The sequence below is a fragment of the Netta rufina genome (assembly GCF_964035555.1).
Source record: "Netta rufina genome assembly, chromosome: 2".
Lineage (NCBI taxonomy): Eukaryota > Metazoa > Chordata > Aves > Anseriformes > Anatidae > Netta > Netta rufina.
This window is the reverse complement of record NC_140124.1, coordinates 60624353-60648100: the sequence shown is the minus strand read 5'-3', so window position 1 is coordinate 60648100 and position 23748 is coordinate 60624353. Positions and strand designations below refer to the sequence as shown.

Sequence of the window (23748 nt, the reverse complement as noted above, 5' to 3'; positions counted from 1 at the left end):
TGGCTTCAAACATCTTGGATTTGATGCTTATTTTGTGAAAACAACTATTTCTATGTAATTAATTAGAGCCTCCCTCCTCTTCCCTCTCCACCCTTGACAAAACTTATTTATAGAGCATGAGATCACCAATCCCAACCGACGCAGCAAATCTTTGAGAAAGGAGGGAGAAAAAAACAAAAGCTTTTCTATTTGCTGGATATTTTCAGCATTCTTATTTTTCTCTTTCTCTCCTAACATTTATCTTAACTGAGAAAAAGCTAGCACAGCAGATTTTTAAAGCACATCACCTCAGAAACCTAAGTAGCACCAGAAATCGGTCACTCGGCTTATGTAGGTCATTAAGTCCCCAAACACATTTTTGAACAGGTCAATAAAAACAGTTGTAGTTTTGCAACTCCTACCTTTTAAGGGACCTACAGGGCAGCTGGTGAAATTGTAAGGAGGAAGGGAGTTTTGGTGCTACTCCAAGAAGTTTCATCTCCTTTGCCAGCACACAAATTCCCATTGTCAACAGACCAACTGGACTTGCATCAGCTTCCAGTGTACTACAAAAGCTAAACCCCTCTCTTTTTTTTTTTTTAAAAAAAAAAAAAACAAACACACAAGACAGTTGTGTGATCTGGAACAAGACTGGAACACAAGACAGTTTTGCGATCTTTTTTTTTAAAAAAAAAAAAAAAAAAAAAAAAAAACTTTGAATGAGTGCTGTTGATCTTAGTAAATCAACATAAAGAAAAAAACAAGCCAGGGAACATCACCAAGAGCCACTGCCCCCCTACAGCTAGTAGGTCAGTTGTCCCTCATTCATTGAGGGACTGACTACATTTCAGCCATGCTGCTCCTGACCTTTGTTTTTATGTGTTAATGTACAGCTATACTTACTCCACTAGCAGAGTGGGAACAGCTTAAAGGTCAGGCTTCCACCTGCCCACACAACAATGCTCATCCTGTGGGGCATCCTTGGGCATGAGCTGGATGTTATTAGTAATATAAAGAATGCCATTTAAATTTGGGCACAATGGGACATATGACTAAGTCATGTAGAGATTGTTATCCAGGATAAACTGATAAAAATGCCCCCAATGTACAGGATGTCATGCCCCAACTACTTAAAGCAGTGGGTGACCAGTGCCAACAGTGGAATCATCCAGGTGAGCTGGAGACACTGGACTTTCCCTGGGATCTCTTTACTATATCTCAAAAAAGCTTGTAATAGAGATAAGTGCCTTATTCTTGCTTTTATACTCTTTCACAGACAGTGGTATGAAAGTAGTCATGGCAGAAAACACTTCTCACCAGAGCAAATTTGTATTTTTTGGAATATAGCTGTTAATGAAAAGTTTGCACTTCTGAGGCCACCCTTCCCCCTTCCCTCCCCTCTCCCCCACCCTTCCCAACAGAAATTATCATCTTAGAAGTGACATCATTGCTGACATCATCAGTTCAAGAACACATGCTGGGGTTCTGGCCTGTGTAGCTACATCCACGCTCTGGGGAACATGCGTTACCTCAGACTTGGCACTCACACCTCTTTTCTCAGCACAGGGTCTGCCGGTGCAGTCGGGATAATCTCAGGCTCCTGAAAACCTCTCTAACTCCTGAACGTAACCCAAAACAAATGTTTTCCTGGGGCCAGAAAGTTCAAGCTGCCTTTCCTCCACATCTCCACGTGGCTCTAACACTTCCTAGTTCCTGCTGGGAGGGCAACCACCTGAGCTGAAAAGGTGCAAAGGAGACAGACTTGCAGGGGCCAACAGCTACCTTGACTGGAGGCACTAGAAATGTTGAGGGGAAACCTCCTGTCGTGCAATTTCTCAGGCATTTTGCTGATTTGAGGCTTTGGAGGACCATGCGTGGGTTTGAGAGCTTCCCCCAGCCACTTCCTGCAAAAGCTCCTTGCTTTTAATGCTCAGCTCAGGGGGACTTTGGGTGCAATGTGCCTGCTCTGCAGAAGAACGATCCTGGAAATGTTGGAGTAAGATCAGTATCAGTCCCAGTGGCAGCTCATTCATTTTCGATCAGAAAAGGAAGAGTGTTTTTTTTCACAGGAAGGATTTATATAAAATCCTCTGTCCTTCACGGTATATAAAAAAAAAAAATCTTAAGCAAGTCCTGGCATGGAGAGCACAACTTGCACTTGGACCCCCTTTTATTTTCTCCATCTTGCAAATCAATCTTTTCTTTTGTTCTTCCTTCCTTTTAAAGGATGTGAAACAATGACAAGCTACTTCTATCAAGACTACTTAATTTAATGCTGTATTACCATCAGCTGTTCCTCAAAAGCAGCCTTTTTGGTTCATTGTTTCACTTCCCCCCTTTAGAGAAAAAAAGAAAGCAGAGATAACAGGGCTGCCTGCCTGTAGGAAGGGACAGCTAATGACACTCCACAATTAAAAGCTGCTAAAAATGCTAATCGGTGAAGCATTGAGCCTGGAACACAAGACAGTTTTGCGATCTTAATTTATGTACTAAATAATGTAATTCATGTCCATCGTGACCAAGAAATTAATATCTAAGCCTATGTGAATTCAAGTTTAATAAAAACAAACAAAACTCATTCTGGTGATCCAGTTTTCACCTGTCCTTTGTAACCCTCACTAAAGAATCAGGCTTGCAACTTCTATTAAGACACAAATGCCTTTCACATAATGAGTGCTTTTTATAGTGGAACATGTAATTATTGTTTCTCTTTCTATTCCAAGCAATTCATTGCTTGGAACTTGCTAGCTAAAACAATAAACAGGCCCCTCTGCTAGTGCTCTTCTTTGCATGCAGCACGGCAGAAGTATGTACAGGCAGTGGGGGAAAAAGACTGAAAGAGAAAAAGCTAACATCAAACCTTATTTGAGGCTTTCTGTTAATGGCTTTGCTCATGCTATTTTCCAGCTGAGGGAGACGGGCATACACATAGTGGTTTCGAACTGGGATTAACTCATTGGCTCCGCTCATATGACCATGAACTGATTTTTTTTTTTATTTCCTCCGACATATGCGGTTAGAATGAGAAATGGCAGAAAGGCATGTCATAATTGTATCAAAGTTAGGAAGACGCTACACTGCGTGTGCCAGATACCTCCACATGTAAAATGATCAGATCCTACACGTATTCCCAAAACATTTGCTGCTCCTATAGCTATACTCCTTGTCCTATAAATATATAGGAACAGATTTATGGCTGCATTAAGAAAAAAAGTCTTAAGGGTAATTTCAGAAGGGTAATAATAAAGCTAAGTGTTGTTTTATTTCCTGGATCAAAGAACTGACACAACTGGCAACACCAATCGTTCAACCTGAAGAAGTTGTCTACAGAAACCATCCTGAGCTCTTCCCAACCAAAACATCCTCTGCACACCTGAAATCCCACGAACGCCACCCAATGAACACATTCAAAGAGATAAGGGGACAGGAGGTAGCAAGGGGGACCTCTTCTCTTTGTGTAAGAACTGCTAGACTATTCTTCCTTAGCTTGCAGAAGGACTGTCCCTAGAAGGATTATGTCCCGTTACATCCCTAGAAGGATTACGGACATAAAGGATGCCTTTGTTGACCCACTGTTGTTAGAAATATTTATACTTTAACGTATTCATATTGTACCATTTCTTGAACAAATTCAACCAACTATCTTTCACACACACACGCACATTACTCCATTCATTAACAAGGCACAAAGTGAAATAAAAAGTTAACTGTGTCTTTGCAGCCAAGCAAAAGAAACTATTTCCTAGAGCCAAAACCAATAACACACGCAAACACACTGCAAATGACCCTAACACAGCCACTTTACCGCAGGTATTTTGTGCCCCATAGGTTATTACCATCAGCAGATATTGCTGAGGAGCCAAATATGGGCAATGTGCAAGTTATACATACATTTGCAGAGACTTCTCAGTAGATTTTTCTAAATGTCATTTACTTTTGCGTGAGCTTTCCAGCTCAGTATTGGAAAGAGCAACTACCACTCCTAATGTGAATTCTAATCACACAGGTCATTTAATGTTCTTGTCTTTCAGGGATATTAAGATAAGCTTCATAACAGCAGTGCATTCTCATGCATATGAGTGCATGCTCTTCAATAGCTCAGACAAAAGTCAGAGACAGGGAAGCGGTTAGGAGGAGAAAAGGGTCTGGGGAGAGCTGTCCTTCATCCTGACTACACATGCAGATGTACATACACATATGTGCACACACCTCACTACTAAATCATGGCTGCACGGCAACATTAAGAGGAGAGTTGTTTTTCGATTATTACAGATAACCCATGGGCTGTAACATTCTATAGGAATGAACAAAAGTTCAAAACATGTTTCTCAGAATTAAAAGCAGAAAAAAATCAGATGGCAGAAACCAAAGAATCAACATTCATTTCCTAGTGATATTTCTGAAAGCACAGATAATTTATACCCACATGTAAGACAACCTCCTATATGTAAGCTGTGAATTATACTGAATATTAGCATATTCCTCTGCAATATTCCTCATACTGTTATTAATGAAAAGCTTAAATTCAGAACAAGGTCAAGAGATAAATTCAAATGTCAACGTCTCCATATAGTTCAATGAAAAAACAAATGGAAAAGCTCACTACTAAAAAAAAAAAAAAAAAACAAACAAAAAAAAACAACACAAGTTAAAACAGACTAAGAAGAAGCAATAAAAAAAAATATCAAGCTTTTTTTCCCTTCTTCCCCAGTGGTAATTCTCAAGGGTAAACAATACTATTAATGTAATAACAATAATAACGAGTTTGGCTCTGGATATTTTCCTGCAATTAATAAACCTCAGCTCAGTCTACAGTCACCAACAGCCAAAGGCAAACCAGAAAACCCAGGAAATGCCTTTGAAAGCACACATAGGGCTTTTGGACATTCAGAAACACCAACACAAGACACATCAGGACTTTTTCCACAGAAGGAAATCATGACATGATAAACGCTAATCTAGGGACACTGATGAAATGCAAAGGTAAAATTCATTACCTCCTGCACTGGGATATTGAAAAAGTTGTGGCTTGTGTATTATTTTTTGTTGTTGTTGGTTGGTTGGTTTGTTGCTGGTGGGGTGTTTTCTCTCTCTCCTTTTTTTTTAAAAAAAAAAAAAAAAAAAAAAACAAACACACACAAAAACAAACAAACAAACAAAAAAAACACAGTCTTAGTTCCCTTGTAAGGTTTTACTTGAAGAGATGCTGCTCTACTATGCAAAGCAGCTGGTCAGCACACTCCTCCTCTTGCCGAGTGGAAATCCCTGCCCTGCTCTCCTGCAAATGGTTACAGCCAAGAATCGAGCGCAGGTTTTCTGGACTCTTCCCAAAGGCAGGCTGCAAAAACACTGTGGCCCGGGAACACGCCTGGCTCTGTGTCCCACCACAGCCTTGCCGGGACAGCCCAGAGAGGGGTTCCCCTGCTCACCCCAGACCGCCAGCACCTCACAGACCTTACAGTGAAGCCAGCTGGGATGCTTCTCCCTCCTCTCCTCTTCCTCACTCGAAACCTTTGGCTTTGATGAAAGGCCATAGAAAGCTCAAGCTCTTAAAATACATGTGTATATATATATAACAAAAAAAAAAAAAAAAAGGGCACCCCAAACCACCAGATTTTGGGCCCTAAGGCCTCTTCCAGAGGGGAGGGGAACACGTCTGCATCTGCTAATAGGAATTTAGACTGATCCCGGCTGAACCCAAGGCAGAGCCCGCAGCAGTCAGCTGCTCAGGGTGGGACATGGTGAGGGGAGGGAGCCTGCCTTGCCCAATTCTCCAGAAGAAAGCAAGGCCCTCCTGAGGGCTTTCTTGCCATGTGTTTCAGGCAAAGAGGAAAGAATGAGCAGGAAATTCAAGGGAGGAAGGAAGAGAGGGAGGGGAAACAGAAAGAAGGGAAGAAAGAAAGAAAAAAGTCAGGACTTTCCTTTCACACCAGAAGCAACCAAGGAGTTTACAGGAGAGTCAGAAAATCCCATGGCACTGGTACCAAGCTAAAGGAAAACTCCTGTTTACTCACACCACCCCTCCTTGGATTTTCAGCTTAAAATTCTTCTCACCTTTACTAATCTTTCTAACTGTGGGTAAAATACTGTGAAGCTGTCTGGTTTTGTCTGTTTGTCTGATTTGTTTGTTTTCAAGTATTTCTACAAATAAAACTGCAGTTAACTTCAGAAGGCTATTCCCCAAGTATGACTGCAGAATCATGCCTTGTGCTTAATGAGAATAATTAGAGGGTTTCATTTTTATCTATAGATCCTATTGGGATCAGGGGAGAAATCTGAACAAGATGAAAGAGAGCAATTACCACTGCTTCCTGCCACAGGACTCGGCAACTTAACCATACAGATATTTACACAGTTCTGGTGGGTTTTCGGCTTGGGGTATCGGTTATCTCCAGGCACCATCTTGATCCGCCTGTCTTAGAAGCGATGAAAGGAAACTCCTACAAGAACAGAACTGACCTCCCATACCGGAAAGTCAATCAACTCGAAACTTCAAGTTACTACAAAAACAACAACCCCCAAACCCTCATGCTGTAATTACTGCCACTAAAACCTGTGGAAATCAATTCTTACGTAAATCTTTTGCAGAGGTCTTCTAAGTTTGGACAATTGTAAGCCCCATCCTTAAGAACATAGGAGACAAATTCTGCTCCATAGATTTATTACCACAAATGTCTGCACGGCCCTCTGCACTGAATTTAACACCAAATGATGAGAAAGAAGAGACACTGTGACACAAGAAATACAGTGATGATCTTTCCTGTAGGGAAAGAGTAGCCTGTAAATAAACAAAACCAAGATTGCGTGTATGGAGATTACTGTATATAGGGCTCTATCCTTTGCAAAGAGTTCTTCCCTTTCTCCCAGCAATGCAATTTATTAAGATAATCATCTAAACTGCAGTAGCCAGCAAGTGCATCTCAGCAACTGATGCAGACAAAGTCCTTTTTTGAAGACCTCTCTAATGGCCAGCACAGATTCGACCATAGCAGTGGCTCCTGTCTCTGCAGAGTTCCCAAAGATGCGTGCGGTGAAGCAGCTCATCCAGTGAAGAATGGGCCACATGGGGCCAAAACAGAGAGGTGGCGACCACCTGCAGCTCAGGGAGCCTTTCTCCACACCTTTGAGAAAGTCTCATCAATTCATTGCTTCAGATTTCCTTTTCCCTCTCTCATCTGGAGGGAAATCAGGACTTCCACTCATGCCTGGCCATGGTGAAGCCCCACCTTGGGTGGTACAGCAGCTGGTGGGTACTCATTCACCATCAATGGGCGTTGCTACAGCACAGGCTGCCTTACAGCTTCTACAAAAAGTGTGCATCTCAAATAAGTGTACTCATCCACACAGCTGTTCTTCCTTTAGAAACTCATTCCTCTTGCAGGCCCAAGGGAAGAACAGGGCTAGGCAGTCAAACAAAACCTCCCTTAATAATCTGAGCCTCACAGAGCATCCCAGGCTACTCCCTAAAACTATTATTTGTATATATACGTAAACAGTCAATCTAAGAGGCATGACAAGCTACTTCCAGGACAAACACTTTCCTCATCACATAACACAGAGCACAGCCCAAGCAGATCAGCATAAAGCTTCTCAATGTATCTGGTCCTTCTGTATGTTATTCCAGCACCATCAAGTCCTTCAAAACAAACGTTTGTTAACAGCTTACTAATCACAGGCTGCTGTAAAGCCGCACAAAAATTAACACCACATTTTTGTACTCTAAAATACGTTTTTACTTCAATATCACCCTAAAGAAACAAGTACATCATCAAAAGCTTTGTCTGTTTGAATCTGAAGTTTCTACTGCTTCCCATAGAAATGCTTTGGATGATCTTCCACAGCAAGTCACTGTTTCCCTACAAATAGCTTAAGACTGCAAAAACCTCAGATTTCTAAAGCTAGCTGGAGTTGGCTGTATCCAGTTTTGCAAGGTCTGAGTCACATCGTTGTTTTACACATTACCACCCTTCAATCAGATTTCTAAGTATTAAGCTGCTCCTGAAAATGAGATTTAACAAGCTTGCATAGGCTCTTCTATCTCTAAGCGAAAAAAAGATCTAAATTCCTGAAAAATCATGGATTCTGAATCATTTATTCCAATAGAGGTTTTTCCAACAGACCTTGGGGATTCTGCATTCTATTTGTTGATTTAATTTGTTGGTGGGGGAAAAAAATAACAAAGACTTCATTCAGACATAGACGGTAAGAGGAAAATTTACAAGACTTCTATCAGTATTATTTATACAACTAAATCCAGTCTACAATTCTCATTCCCTGTCAGTCGGAATGATATCTGAATCCCAAAAAGAAAATCTGGACCAAACGTTTAGCCTTCAATTCCTACCTGCTGAGAGTAGGTGGATATTAAGTGGCTCTAACAACTTCTGGCCTGAAAAAAAATGTTGCTCCTTACTTATTATCCCTTGGGAAGTATAAAACTTAAGGCTTTCATTGAGCATTCACAGAAAAAGACTAAAGTAAAAAATGAAGTCAGATAGCTTGAACTACATGTATTTTTTCTTCCCAATCAAGAAATTAGATAATTTAACCCCAAGGTTGCAAAACAGTTTTGTGAACTTTGGAACACCAGTTAAGCATTAGATTCACAAGAAAGGAGAAGCAGCAGGTGGTGGTGACTGCCACACTACTTATTCCTGAATCCTGGCTATAAAAGCTCTCCTGGCAGAAGGGTTCAAATCGCCTCACCTAAGTGATATATTGCTTGGGAGGTCTTCCAGATGTGCTCGTGTCAGTGCAGGGGTCACAGCTTCCATGCTACTTGGCACTCTGACACTCTGGCAGAGCAGATGACAGAAGCAACTCCAACCTACTCCACGCAATGTCAGCTGGATTAACTCAAGCCTCTAATTTAAAAGGTTTCTGCTAACCAGCTGGAGGTGAACTGAGAGCAATCACAGTAAGTTCTCTACCAATGGCTCCAAAGGGGTAAAGACTACTAGAAAAAAAAGATGTCGGGAATACCCATGGCCTACAGTTTCTTTCACTGGCACAGATGGATCCAAAAGGAGGTACGTGTTCTAGGCTTTTGTGCTCTATCAGTATCCTGTCCCTGCCAGCCCTAAGACTCTTAGAAAGCATGAGCAGCACGGGAAACCAGAGTAAGAGAATTTCCAAATTGGAAAAAAATAAACTCAGTGTGTGCAGCTCTTCTGGGCTCTCTTAGTCAGGAGATGTCAGCAAGCTCTCAGGGAGCAAGGGGGGGGGGGGGGGTGCTGTATCCAAAGTGCATGACCTGACCTGCCTGTTAACCTAGAGAAGGCACCGCATTACTTATCTGAAGAAAAATCCCAGGGTCCATAAACAGTGTGACTCAAGATATCAGCATATTCATAACGAGCACCAAGGGTTCATATAGTATTTCCTTCATGTGTAAGTCCTAGGAAACAAAAACCTTGCTGCTCACTCTGTCCTGGCCCAGCCCTTCACTCAGCTGTTGCTTGCAAAAGCTGCTGCGAAAAGCAGGAGGAATGCTATACACAGCTGGCTCTCGATGCTGGGAGCTTGCCTGAAATAAAGAAATAATCCACGTCTGGAAATGACAGTCAGCAGTGGGATTTCCTGACCTCCGCTCTCCATAACCCATGCTGAAATGGGCTTAGCCGTTAGATTCCCTCCAGTCCTTGCAGAGCACTTCAAGAGTAGCCAGAGATTAATGCTATAGATATTAGGTTATTGTTGTTTTTTATTATTACTACGTTACATATGATATTTTTATACCATTAGTATAAAATCTCCTGAGCTGGTTTAATAAAGATATGGCCCTGCCTACACCCACCCCCCAACGTCAGCTCCTTGATCACGTACTTCCAGCGCTCTTCCTGCATTTACCTGGTGGTCATCTGACCCCTTACAAGCTGGCTCACCTCGCTGAACCCACAAAAAACTAAGCCAACCAAAAGGAGTGAGAAAGGCTGGATGGTATGGCCAGGCACAGACAATGAATGGGATTTTCCCCATCAGTGGTGGCTGTTGTAGCAGCCTACTTGGGAAGTCTCTGAAAAATGTTAACAGCCACTTCCAGCAAGCTTATAGTGCTTTTTCTGTAACTGTACTAACAATACCCTTCTGCTCTAAACAGCAGCTAATAAATGGTTAGCAAAGTGCCTATTTCTGACAAGCATTTTCAGCAAAACTTCACAAGTCAGCAGGCAATTCCAATAGATGCAAAATGATGTAGATATTAGCAGTCAGAGCCTTTTATTCCCTTTTCCAGACTCCTTAGCACACAGGCAGCGCCCTGTGTTCTATAGGAAAGTGATATTGACACCTCTGTTAAGTGGATTTTTCAGGCTCTGAAATAGTGTTCTTGAAATTGAATTAAAATTATGGGACAATACATTTTAATATATTAAAAAAATAGAAGATCTACTAATTAGGGAAGAGGTGACCAATCTCTTTCAACACAATTAAAGTGAAATCTAAGTGAACATGTGAGGTTTAAATGATTAAATCTCTTCGTATTTCAAAAGGAACATTTTTCCTAGTGGACAACTTTTGAAATTCATTACAGTGCAATGCTCCCATGCACCTGTAAAACTACCAGTTCTCACTGAATCATAACTTGAAACTTTTCACAGGCTTTACATCAATGGCCACGCGTTGTCAACCTCCTGAGAAGAAATCCAGCCTTTGCCCAGCCTCAAATGGACTTTGCCATTCTGGCTTTTTTGTTTGCTTCTTTTTCTAGCTATACAACGTGAGTTATAATTGGCTTCTAGAAATCTCAGTTTAATTCTACCAAAGTTAGGAAGAATTGAAAAATAAGGTTTATAATCCAAGTGTTGCCACTCTATATGAAACCACATGGTTATCGAAACTGTAATGAAAGGAAAATATGCACAGTAAGCTACTGGAGATGAAACCCACAACTGTATCTTAAGTTTTCAAGAATATCACCAGTTAAGAAATGTACTGTTTTGTAGCTATACGTTTACTTCCACAGAAGAGTCTCCCTGTATGTAAAAAGGGTGAAGGGATGATTTGAGTACAGAAGGACAGTGACACTTCTGTGAAAACAGTCCCTTGGAAGGGCAGCAGCGATGACAGAGTTAAAAACACTGCAGGGAGGGTAGGCAGAGATGAGAAGTCTGTTGCCTGAAGCCCATGCAACATATTGTGCCTCTCAAGAAAGAAGAGGGCTGTCTGTCAGAAGCTATGGAAAAAAAACGCTGGGCTTTGTCCTCAAAGCCAGGGAGGACTGGCAGCAGCACAACAGGAAAATCAGACGGTGGAATAAATGGAGTCATTTAAACATCAGTCTGCGAATGCTTTTTCACCTCATGGAGAAGCGGCAAAGCCCTGCCAGGTGCTCTATTCACCACAGCTCGTGAAATCTCAGTCTCTGCAAAAGGAAGAGCTATCTCCATAATGCACTTCTGAGAATGCTACTGGTAATCCCTACTGAGTGTGGCCATGCCGTTCTTTTCAAACACAAACTGGCATTTTGTCACGGTAACTCTGTTGAGAAAACAACATTACATTTTTTGCAGTGTCAGCTCTGAGTGTAACCAAACTACAGCAAGAAATAACGAGACTGATTCTGCCAGGAAATCCACTGGAGACATAGGGAAAACAAACCAGAGATTTCACAGCATACTGAAAGGACTATAGAGATCGATTTAAAAGCTCACCATGCAGTCACTGTTCTGAGGTCCACCTTTCAGAAAAAGTGTCAAGCAACCACATGGAAGAGACCCTTCTCTTCCACTTTACTGTCATTCATTAAAAGGCAGTTGCAGCAAGAAGTTTCCATAAGCAGCAGCTCTTTTGATTCCAAAATTGCTCCACTATGGGAAATCTTATGAGTTGTCATTTTTACTCCAGCTTTATGTTCTGGATTTTTGCCTGGGCAATGTTCAAACAGGAATAAAATCTATTTAAAGTACATGCACAGTACATATTTTGCATAGATGTCAAGGGATGGGAGTAGGTTATGAAACAGAGAGTCCATGATATTTTATTTAAAAAAGCATTGTTCAAGGAGCTTAGGGAAAATATAACACTAATTGAAGCTATGAGGTTGTAATCCAGTTTCCCATCTGGATACACGGTGAGGCCAACAATCCATTAGCTTGTCCTGTAGCAAAAGCTGACTGAGAGAAAGCAAAGTCACCCAACACAACGCTGTTTCTCAGTTTTTCAAACCTGTTATTAAATTATCAGAGGAAAAAAAAAAACAGTTATCAAATCTAACACACAAACACCGGAGTGGCAGGAATAACATACCCTGTTACAGCTCTCAAAACCCTCTGGTTTTGAGAAGGAAGCCTACACATCTCCTTGATGTATGCTGTTTTTTGTTTATTTGTTTTTAAAGAAATGATAGCTTCTATTAGCTGAAGACACATTGAGTAGTGAGATAACCCTACAACAATGTCATCTGCTTCCAGAAACCATTCCTTCTAGGGAGCATTTCACACAGCTGTTTCAAGTCTGCTTTAGACCCAGGCTCAAGGTACAATACCAAGGGAAACAGCACATCTTCAGCTTGTTCCCTGACAGCATTGGCCAAGAAGAACAACGAAGGCAATTGGTGTTCCAGTTAATCCATGTGTGTACAATATTCAACAACTAAGTACAGAAGACAAAAAAAACTTTTAAAAGAACATACATCAAGCTCTGTTTCTTTTCCAGTGCAGAGCAATGGAAACCCTCCCACTGACATCAATGGGAGCCAGGCCAGACCTTAGAAGTCTTCACGTGAACTTCCATTAAGGAGAAGTTGTGTATTGGCGTAAGGTATTTCTGCCTTTTTTTTTTAAATAAATAAATAAATAAATAAATATTAAAAAAAAACACCTACACATACTGAAAAAGAAGATTATAGTAGAAAAAGAATTTTCTGAGGTTGGTGATTGTATGCAATGTCGAAGTCTAATGTGAAAGTCAACAGAATTAACTTCTATCAGAATTTATCATACTTTGTTATGTAATGAGGCAATCTAGGAGGTTTGTAATAGCGAAAATCTCTTATAATCTTTCTCTATAAAATATGAAAACTAATGACAAAATATCATTGTTTCAATGGGCCATGTTAATACCATACTTTGAAACGTGTGCTACTGTTTTTAATACTGCTCTTATGGCTTCAAAAGCATAGCAAAGCCTCAGCAGAGACACAAATGACAGCAAAAAGCAGGAGCAAACAGTCAGAATGTTATTATGATTGTATTTCTATTTTGTGCAATTTATTTTCATGTTACTCACACTCAGCTTTCATAGCCATCAGTTTGCAAAAAGCTCAATTCAGTGTTTACTTTTCAACTCCAAATAAACTCAAGCTAATGAAAACATCTGTGCATTTCAACCTAAAATGTGAAGAGGCTAAAGCTCGAAAACTTCACCTGAGTTGATACAGGTGAAATGAAAAGCACTTTTGAGCTCTTAGTTCTAATGAAATGCCCTGGCCACAATCCAAACTTGCACCCAGATGTGAGCAGAGAACAGCCCTGCATCTTGGTTTCTGCAAGGAAAACAAACAAAACAAAACAAAAAGCTAGGAACCTAGGTCAGGAGATGATCAGGACTGATGAGCGCAGTGTGGCACCACTCAAACTAGAGGCAGCCGTTGTATTTCAGTGCTATTCGGTATTCTACAGATTTCCAAACCAGTCTCCTCCTGTCTCTTAATACCTTAGTGCCTCAACTGATGATTCTGGTTCATTAGCTGACCCCAAATAACAGTGCTGTGTCTTCTATTGAAACACAAACTGTATCATTTTCTCAGCTTAAACCCACGAAAGAGAAAACCTCAGTAAAAAGCCTGGAAGAAATTCAAGCCCAGCATAACCAGAAACAACTTCCAAATCTCTCAGCACTGTGGACCAGGCCACCCCCTGTTCCTACTCCTTGCAAGTAAACTTAACATTAGGAGACTTCTTCACAGCAAGATTGGCATTTCTTACCTTTTGCCACATTTTGATGAAGAAGAGCTCCCCAGAAAAGTTGAAGAAAACGTTGGTGTCATAGGCATCATCCCCAATGTTAGAGATGGAAATGTTAAGTGAGATGTTCCTCACTGCTCCCAGGGCCAGGTAGGCAGTCCTGTCATCAACACTGTGGGCAGAAACAATTACACTAGATTAAACTCTTGGCAACTTTCACACTCTCATCCTTTTTCTTTTTTTTTCCCCCCTACTGCAGAAGTGTCACAACTCAACTGCTTAAAAGCTCTGTGGTTAGTAACTCATCAGTGTGCTGTACGGCCAACAAGTGGTGCAGGCAGCTGTAAGGAAAGTGAGCAGCTTGTGATTCCTGGTTCTGACACTGCCTCCTGTGAAAGGAAATCCTGTGATACTCACTTGAAACCATTTCATGAGATATTGTTAATATGGCTTTATTGGAAATAAAACATTTGAAGACTGGAAAGTTATTGGATGGGGAAAATGCAACAAGTACAAAACATTATGCTCACATTCAAACAAATTCTATTTAATTTTATTTCTCAATAATTCAATCTTACTGAAATATTCTAGTAACTTTCTTAAAAGCTTAGAATTATGCAATGGATAGAAAAAAAAGGAAAAGAGGGTTAAATAAAATCCAGAAACAGGTATGAGTGAAAAAATGCACGAAAGTTATAACAACAACCATCTATTGAACACGACTAACCTTTCCTTGTGTATTTATGCTGGACCTAACACAATGAAGTCATGTTCTATAAGTGGAATACCAATAGAATGGTTAATTAAGATAATAATCATACATCATGAATCAATATACTACTGTATCAAGGCATCACACATCACAAATACACACACAATTATTATTTGGTATATATTTAATCATGCTAGTCTCTCCAGAAGATGAGCTAACAAGTAAGAATGTAGGCTTAAGATCACAGAAAAATATATAGTAACAATGCACAGGTTTGCAGATCTAGGAGCAAAAACACAGTAAAAGATATTATGGAATATACCAGGTATAAATTAAAAAATAGCCAACATATCTAACTGGTTGTGGTTACCATGAGTATAATGTAAAACCATTCATATACCCTGGAGAAATGGAGGGAGCTTCACAGGGAGAACACCAAGCAGCTGGTCAAAAAAGGACAGAGTCCTGGAGGCACATAGCAGAGAGATGCTCTGTCATTTCCTCAGAGGGACAATGAGCCCAGAAGTATAAAGGAGGATCTTCTGAGAAGAGGCATCATCACACCACCACCCTGCCAGATGCTGTTGCACAGCACACAAGCACAGTGCAGCAAGCATCAGCACGGAGAAACCCAAAGCTGACCACGCAGCCCACCACCATTCACCCTATTGCCATGAGGGAATGGCTGCATCAGGGAGAAGCACATCGGCACATGCTGATTCTTTGCATAGCAGCAACTGTCTGAAAGTGACTGGGGTGCCGGACACGAGTTGTGTTTAAGGCAGCCCTCCTCGTGGTGCTGCAGCCACAGCATCTGCTTAAATACGGGGATTCCAAGGATGTGGCACTTATAAACCCTTCAGCATCCTCTGCCAGCTGTAGCCCTACCAAACCTCCAAAGGCAGATCTCACTGGGTTCTGTCTCTCTGCATTTGCCAAGGAGTTTTTCAGTTTTCCAGACATGGATTTCCAAAGGGATGTAATGAAACAATCAGAGGCTCTGATGTGTGGGAAGTGCAGAGCAAGATGGTCTAGACTCAGGCTTTAAAGCTGATGCTTGTGGATTGTGAGCACAACTTTTCCACATAATGCACGTAATATTTATAGCATATTTGTTTCCTGAACTTATTTAATTTATGATGATCTTCATATATTGCCCAAAATTATGGCTTACAGTTCAGTGACAGGTTCTTATGAGGCAGATATAAATCTCCAGGAAACATTTCTGATTTCTCCTACTTACACTCAACCGCAGACACCACCAATCCTACCTATAACTGGACACTTTGCTTTCTAAATGTTATGGTGTATTCTTGCCATCAGCTATCAGTGCAAGTAAACATTGGCAAACGTGTACACTGTACAGAATCCACTAAAAAACTAGCTTGAGAGGTCAAAATATTTGGAGTGGTTGTTTCTTATGCACCAAATTAATGGGAAAACTATGTGAGAGTACGTGGAAGCATTTAACCTTTTGGCCCCAACATCAACATTCACTGTAGAAAAGCTGACAAATTATGAAGATATACAAAAACTATCTGCTGGGATTTGCTAATAATCACAAGTACATAATTGTAAGACAAGAAATAAAAACAACCACTTACAACTACAAATTATTTGTCATTAACTTTATAATCTCATTTCGCATTATCACTTCAAAAAGTAAATCAACATCTTTCAAACCCATTAGCAAAATCTGGAAGTATCACTTCTGTAAGCAAAGAGGTGTTACAAGATATTTATCTTATGCCAGGTTGATACCATATGCAATGCACACTACACATTTGTGTCCAGCTATTACTATTTAACATGGACATTGCCACTACTTCTTTCCCTTCTACAGTAACTTATTTATAATTAAAAGAACAATATGCAAAGGAGGAAAGAATCCACTCTGAATTGGTGGCAGCAGTACTTTAAGATTTAATTTAAACATGATCATGATTACTGTCTTTCCTACTGAACAATAAAACAAATATTCAGAATGAAATCCTACTTAAAAGTAATCCCACAAAAATAACATTAAAATAAACACCATTATGTTGTGTTACTCCTTTACAAACCTATCACTCATCTGTTAGAAGTGCATCGCACCTAAGTGACAATGTTTATAACAATGTTTTCCTCAGCAGAAAAAGGAAAACCCACTTTCTGAGAGCATACTAGTTGCTCCCTGATTAAAGCTTCTACACAAAAACTCACACCCTGTTAAACTCTTAACAATCTCACTGATTTTAGGCTGGCAAAGGAGTTCAGATCTTCCTCTAAAAGGCTATAGGAGATTGTGCTGTAAGTCCCATTTTAAGAGTAGCTTTCCAAGTCATTAAATCCATGTACATCTGGAATGAATCAGGTTCACTTGCTGTAAGAAAAGGATTAGGAATCTCCCTGCTTGCAGGGGAGCTCCCGGGCCCCCTTTGCTGCTCAAGGGCACAACGTCATGGATGCAGACAGCCTGCTGCGGTGTGGGAGCAGCTCTGCTGCCAGCCTGGTGCCAGCCTGTGCCGGCAGCTGCTGCACCTACAGCGGCCTCACTGACAACTCCAATGTGTCACTGAAAAGCTGTTGTCACCCGCCAGAAAGAAGAAAACAAACTAGAGCCACTTGTGGTCTTGACAAGGTATGTCAAATAATTTAAGGAACGAAATCAAGCAATGGCTTCTGGTTTACATTTCATTGTATGAGAACGATACAGCAGCCAGCATCCTCACCACAGCACTCATCACCCTCCTCACAGCAAGGAAGGCAGGTTAAAAATAAAAACATGCTCTAAAAACAGAAGTGATAGAAAAGATGGAAAATAATCAAGACAATCACTAAATTGGAAAGAATAACACCAACCATGACATCAGGTAATATGCATTAATAATAAAATAGGTAAAAGCTCTGGTTAGACTGTAGAGATATTAAATTTAGGCAACCATATTTGTATGCACATGCATACAAGCACACAAAATATGTCAGACTATCAATTTTTGCATGGAAAGGGAAATAAATTTGACATTCAGAAGTACTAAATGCAACTTTCATTCACATGAGCTAGACTTGCAGGTAAAAAAAAAACAGTTCTGAAAATCAGGCTCCAAGTTTATGCTACGCAGAAGATAAACTCTGCTATAGTTTTAAAGTTTACTTGCGATGGTACTATGAATCAAACATAAAAAGAAATCTTCAACATTATCTTTTTTAGTAAAAAAAAAAAAAAAAAAAAAAAAAAAAAGAGGAAACAATTTTAAAGTTCCAGCATAAATCAAATAGCTTTTTAACACACATTAACATTCTTTGTTAATTCCTGTGCCACTTCCTTGTGTTATGGTCAGCGAGTGAATAAAGACCAGCTGGGAAACGCTAACAGAAGAGATCTGCAATTTTCATTTCTCCGCCCCCAAGATGCTGGTGTTTTTATTAACGTGGGTCAAGGGAGACATAATCTGCATTCCAAAAGGCACACAGGGACATATTTCTCTATTTCCTGTACTTGAGAGACTTATTTTATATATATATATATATATATATATATATATATATATAAATAAAAAAAAAAAAAAAAAAAAAGCATTATTTAGCACTTCCCCTTAGCTTGTGCATATCATACACAGTGCAAGGAATGCAACAGGGTTGCACTTAGCCTGTTAGCCTGGATCATCAACTTCCCTTTAATCTTAGGAGCCTTTCCTTACAGAAGATCTGCATCTGCAAGGGTAAATCCCTGCTATTGCCCAATGGCCAGTGGAAGCTACAGCTGGGGACAGTTAGACTTCATCAGGGTAAAAAGGCTCCAGACAACTGAAGTTTAACCTGTCCTCCATCTCCATCAGATAAAGGTACACTGCTGAAGAAAGAAGTCCCATCTCTTTCCTTTAAACCAGTAAAAGGTGTGAGTGAACAGCATCAGTCTGTGACAGATTCAAATAGACTGATTTCTACCATCAGCAACCAGCATTGCAGCTGGTCTTCACAGTTACTGTGATACTGAATGTGTATTTTGCCCTCACAAACTCCTAATATTAACCCTGAAAACCTTTCTCCTTCTGGGGTTTTATCATAGGCCGCAGGATCAGTTGAGCTTTGCAAACACTCAAACCCCAAAAGCCAATGAAAAGCTGAAACCCTCAGCTCATCTTCTGGGAATTCATTTGAAGACCCAGAGCAAAACAAAAAGGTAGAAGCCCCATAAATAATCCCAAACTACGCAAAACTTTTAAGCAATCCCACAGGGAGCAGAGCTATTGGATTTTATACTGCCTGTGCATTACACTGTCGCAGTCTCACATGTGTATTCAAGGTCAATTCTCTCTGCAAAGCTTGAAGGCAATCTAGGTTAAGGACTTAGGCAAACACTTGGGATACCAGGGTTTATCCTGTGTTAGTTGAACTGCTGCCTTCCCCTCCTCGCATTGAAGCCTAAGCCACCACATGCACTAAGAGACCTCGTACAGCCAATGACTGCGGCCTAGCTAAGATGCTCTAAGCCCACCATGGCAAGCTAGCTCTGGGCCCACCAGATCGTTTTATTAATGACCTGTTCTACTTCCCAAGCTGAAAACCTGGCTTTCTAGTCTGCTTTGAGTAGTATGAAGTACCATGAGGAGATGGGACAAACTCAAGGGAGAATTTGAGGAGCAGCCCAGAGCTCGTGTCAATGGAGTACAGTTTGGGATTAACACTGCACCAGAGATTGTACCCTATGAGGGCAGAATAACAACATGCCAATGTTTCCCCACAGGAGGGGACTGAATGGCCAGAATAAAAAAAAAAAAAAAAAAAAAAAAACACTACTGCAGCGAGCCCAGAGCCAAGGAGGTAGAACTGCTTGTGCCTGTTCCCTTGTGGGGCAGAGCTGCCCCTCTAGCTGTTGAGGTCCTATACACATCACAATTGCGGAATACAGCACCGAGTGTTAACTTTTCAACCTTTCCTATACGTTACTTTCATATATATATATATAAAGAATGTATTTGAGTAGTAAACAACAGAAAAAAAACTCTAGGAACCCCTTTTTCCTCTCATTCTGGAATTGAAACAGAGTGATTTCAATTTACAGCCAGTTACTGTATTTTGAAAGCTTCTCTGGGAATTGTCCTTTCTTCCTCGAGCATCATTTCTTCACACAAATTCCCCATAATTACACAATAGACATAACTGCCAGCTCTATAGTCTTCAAAGTAGAAAGTACAGAGCAGGGCACAACATCCACGTAAAAATACCCCTTATCTTACCATGATGCAGAAATCTGTTGCCTTTCTTCTACTATTATCAGTAATTTCAATTGTACCCAGCTGTTCAAAGCCCTTTATAAACAGAACTGAAGAGTCAACTTTGAAGGAACCAAGTCCTTTTTCACAGTGTTTACTCTGGGGAGCAGCTTTTGGATTGAATGCAGCTACCCTGGTTTGTGAAACTGTCACATGAAAGCAAGATCAAGCACAACATCTACAGAACCTCTAATCTAATCTTTCACCCTTGCAGACATACATACAAACTAACATCTTTTATAGCCACAAGCCGTGTCCTTTAAACAAATGATACTGTGCTCCTGAGACACTTATCCTCACATGCGTGAGTGTATGTGCCTAAGGTTAGAACACAAACAAAAGTTAGTTACTAGTGGCAGAAACAAATTTAGAAGATAAACAGTACAACACGTAGCTGGAGTTGCATACACTAGCCTGATGTGGAAAAAATATATATATTTCCCCTGTTTTTTTTAAAATACTGGAAGAGCAATGCTAAAATAGAAGATTGATGTCCAAAGATCTTGGAGAGGAAGTGAAATTTGAGAACAAAACAAATAGCATTTTGTAACAAGAAACTTTGTTGTTTCCAGGAACTAGAAAATTAAATTTATCAAGCAAACCACATATTTACAATAAAAATTATGCCCTCCGCAGTAGTCCTATTAAAAGCTGATGAGGCAGGTCTGATTGTTTGCCTTTATTCAGGGGATGATGGGGTGCAGTATGTAATTTAAAAAACATACTCAGCTGAGCCTTGATGAGGAAGAAAGAGATTAGTGCCCCCTTCTACCAGTTACCTTCAGAGATCAATAAAAGGCAGCTAATCAGATATGACAAGTTAGAAGCAGCACCAGCTTGTTATTTTAGGAAATTTGTTTTGTAGTAGCAGGTCTAATATGCCAAAAATAAGTTATATCTAAATGTCAAACACTATAAGCAGCATCAACCTACATCAGCATATTTCCTCTATTTCAACCCAACAGTTCATGCAGAACCACCAAAGTGATTACCTGGTGACCTGCAATGAAACTCAGCCTTATCAGATTTTGTACTTGAAGGATATACTACGAAAAACTTCATATAGCTATGCAACAGAAGTATGTGTGTATGCATGTATTTATCAGTCAAGAAATACTCTGCAAATCCAAAACAATGAAACAATGGTGCATCTGCTTTCATTGTGGTCTGTACCGTATCAAGGACTTCCACCTCTGGAGGCCGATCACGTATGACAACTCTGCTAGAGGTTAAGCTGTTGTTTTGTTAGTTTTATACTTTGGTTGCTAGAGTAGGAAAAAATATGACAACTTGAACTATCTTAGGTCCATAAAATACTGATATTGGGCTGTTCACAAGGAAGGCCAGGTTACACATTAGTTCAATGATCATTTTATGTAATGCAAAAAACTCATCTCTTTAGGATCTGGTTTAACAAACAACAAAATCCTGTTCCAGGGGATATAGTCAAGTGATTCTTAACAAACAAACAAACAAAAAACCTGCACAGAATAGCATTTAAGAAGTTATAAGACTGGCTTGTGCAGTACCCCTGACTGTCAATCAGTACCCTGTTCTTAAAAAAATAGACTGGAAATCTGTATTCTTGTATTAGATGCAGACTATTGATGTTTGTTACAGCTTGTCACTTGATGGCTCTATTACCATCCACATGGGTTTAATCACCACATGTTCAAAAGGAAGAGGACTGCCCACTGCTATCAAACTGGACTTATTTATTTTGGGAGAGATTTATGAAGCGCTGAGTGCAAATAACCAGATGGAAACCAAAACTCCATTCCTTTATTCCCGTTCACCTTCAACAGGGGAAACATTCACTTGTTCCTGAGACGATGCTCCCACTGCAACTTGTACTACATCCTGATTAATTGCTGGCTCTACTGGGTAGTCCTTTCAGGAAACTACAAATCAAAACTACATTGATATGCTACAACAAAATTTTCCATGTGCCTTGCAAATGCAGCATTCAATTCACTAGCAACTGTCTGTAGGCAAAAGATAAATGAAAGTTAAAGTAAATTAGAAATCAAATATCTTCTTCCTGGATTCACCAAATAGACTTACTTCCAAATAGAATTACAAATGTCCTAATATACACAAAATGCTATAAACATTTTCATTGCTTCCTTTACAATGCACCAAATTACTTTGAAAAAGCATTAAACTACCCTATAATTTGCAAAATTACTTAAATCACAGTTAGAAACAGCATAATTTTGAGAAAACTGACAGCAACCTACTCATAACCCCCTTTTCAATGTTTTCCTCTTCTGTCTGAACTCTTTTGATACTTTAAAAGACCTGGAGTTGGGGCAGTACTTGGGTATAACCTAGTAACCTATGGGCTGCACATGACTGCAATGGGATTGGTCATGGCTCCATATTTGCATTCCAGAAGTCAGGAATATTGACACCAGTGTACACAGCTTTATATACACATGGTCCAGACTGAAAGCTCATGGCACTTTACTAGCACTAGGCATGCTAAACCAGAGCATTTGCTCATTTTTCTTTTGTTCTTTGTAAGGCAGCAAATTAGCTCAATCTGATTAGCTATGTTATTTAGGGTAGCCTGTCTAGGGTAAACAGAATGTCAAAAATATTTTTAAAGAAGTGTTCGTTCAATGAAAGATAAAGTAAGCGAAAACAAATTCTTCATCTGCTATGAATGAAGAGGAAGGGAAAAATAGATATTATCAGAGCATGTAATTAAGCTCCAAATGAAAGGATATTGTTTTTCCTCATCACGACTGTTTTGTTAAGATGCACTTCAGGGGCATAAAACCGCAACGGGCAGGCCATGAAACGTCAGGCCTCTCTGGAAACAAATTCCTGTTGTGTGATCAAAGGAAGATAAGTGCTGAGGCGTGAGCCTGGTCAAATTTATGAAACAGCTTTGCTTCCCACGTTAAACCACAAGCTTGCAGCTTTGCTCCACGGGTTTACAAAGTCTATGATCAGTGAAAGCCTTTATTTATTTATTTATTTGAAACCCTACCATATTCATGAGATACACTCAAAACACCTTTGATCTTTCTGATCAACATTTGATGGTAGTGCTCCTTCCTTCAGAAAGCATTGACTATCTGCATTGTTACTGTACTCTACTATGGTCTCTGCTGTTACATCTTGTGCTGGTGAAAAGCAAATTGGACGAAGCTGTCATAACACATGTTTTTATCTATGACTTCTGGATTCCTTCAGTCAGGGTTCTGCAATATTTTGACAAGCCAATATGAAACTGCTGAAAAAACTTCATTTTTCAAATCCAGGTGCTTAATGTCTGATCGTGTGCTTAGTGAACTACAGGGAGTCTTTCCACACATTTTAGTAGGTCCATGAACAGACTCTTTGTTGTGTCTATTTGCAAAACAACCACATGACTAGCTATGGGTTGCATAGCTAAATGAAATTTATTTTTATTCACTAATAATCATATGCTTATAAACTCATTATAGTGTAGTTTAATGCTATTTCAAAGTAATTTGGTGCATTGTAAAGGAAGCAATGAAAATGAGTTTAAAGCTCAGAGTGTGCAGGACCATGGGGTGGTGATGCAGGTGTTTTTTAACTTTGAGGTTACACGCCAAAAGATCACACTGAATTGTTAACCTGCCTATCAAGCAGACACATGCATAGGACAAAACAGATCATAGAAACAAAAGTACTGGCAGAAAATATGTTAATCTTTTAGCAGGTCACAGAAAGAATTTATTTGAAGGGAAAAAATGCTTCTGTAGAGCTGACCAGAAGATAACTGGAAAATACCTTTTTTTTTTTTTTTTTTTTTTCCCCATTAATCACCATTTTATTAAAATGGAAACATTTCAAACCTGAAGAAGTTTGACAGACTGCTTTTTTGTCCGTCTTCTGGCTAATTCCAGAGGGACTGGCAGAA

General features: G+C 39.9%; 1 protein-coding gene across 1 annotated transcript in view; it reads right to left on the bottom strand.

The window, feature by feature from the left end:
• Positions 1–23748, bottom strand: part of ITGA9 (integrin subunit alpha 9) — a 215354-nt gene that overhangs the window by 59896 nt on the left and 131710 nt on the right. Inside the window, exon 18 of the mRNA XM_084282712.1 lies at positions 13905–14055. Coding sequence (XP_084138838.1) covers positions 13905–14055 — 151 coding nt within the window. The remainder of the gene's footprint in view (positions 1–13904; positions 14056–23748) is intronic.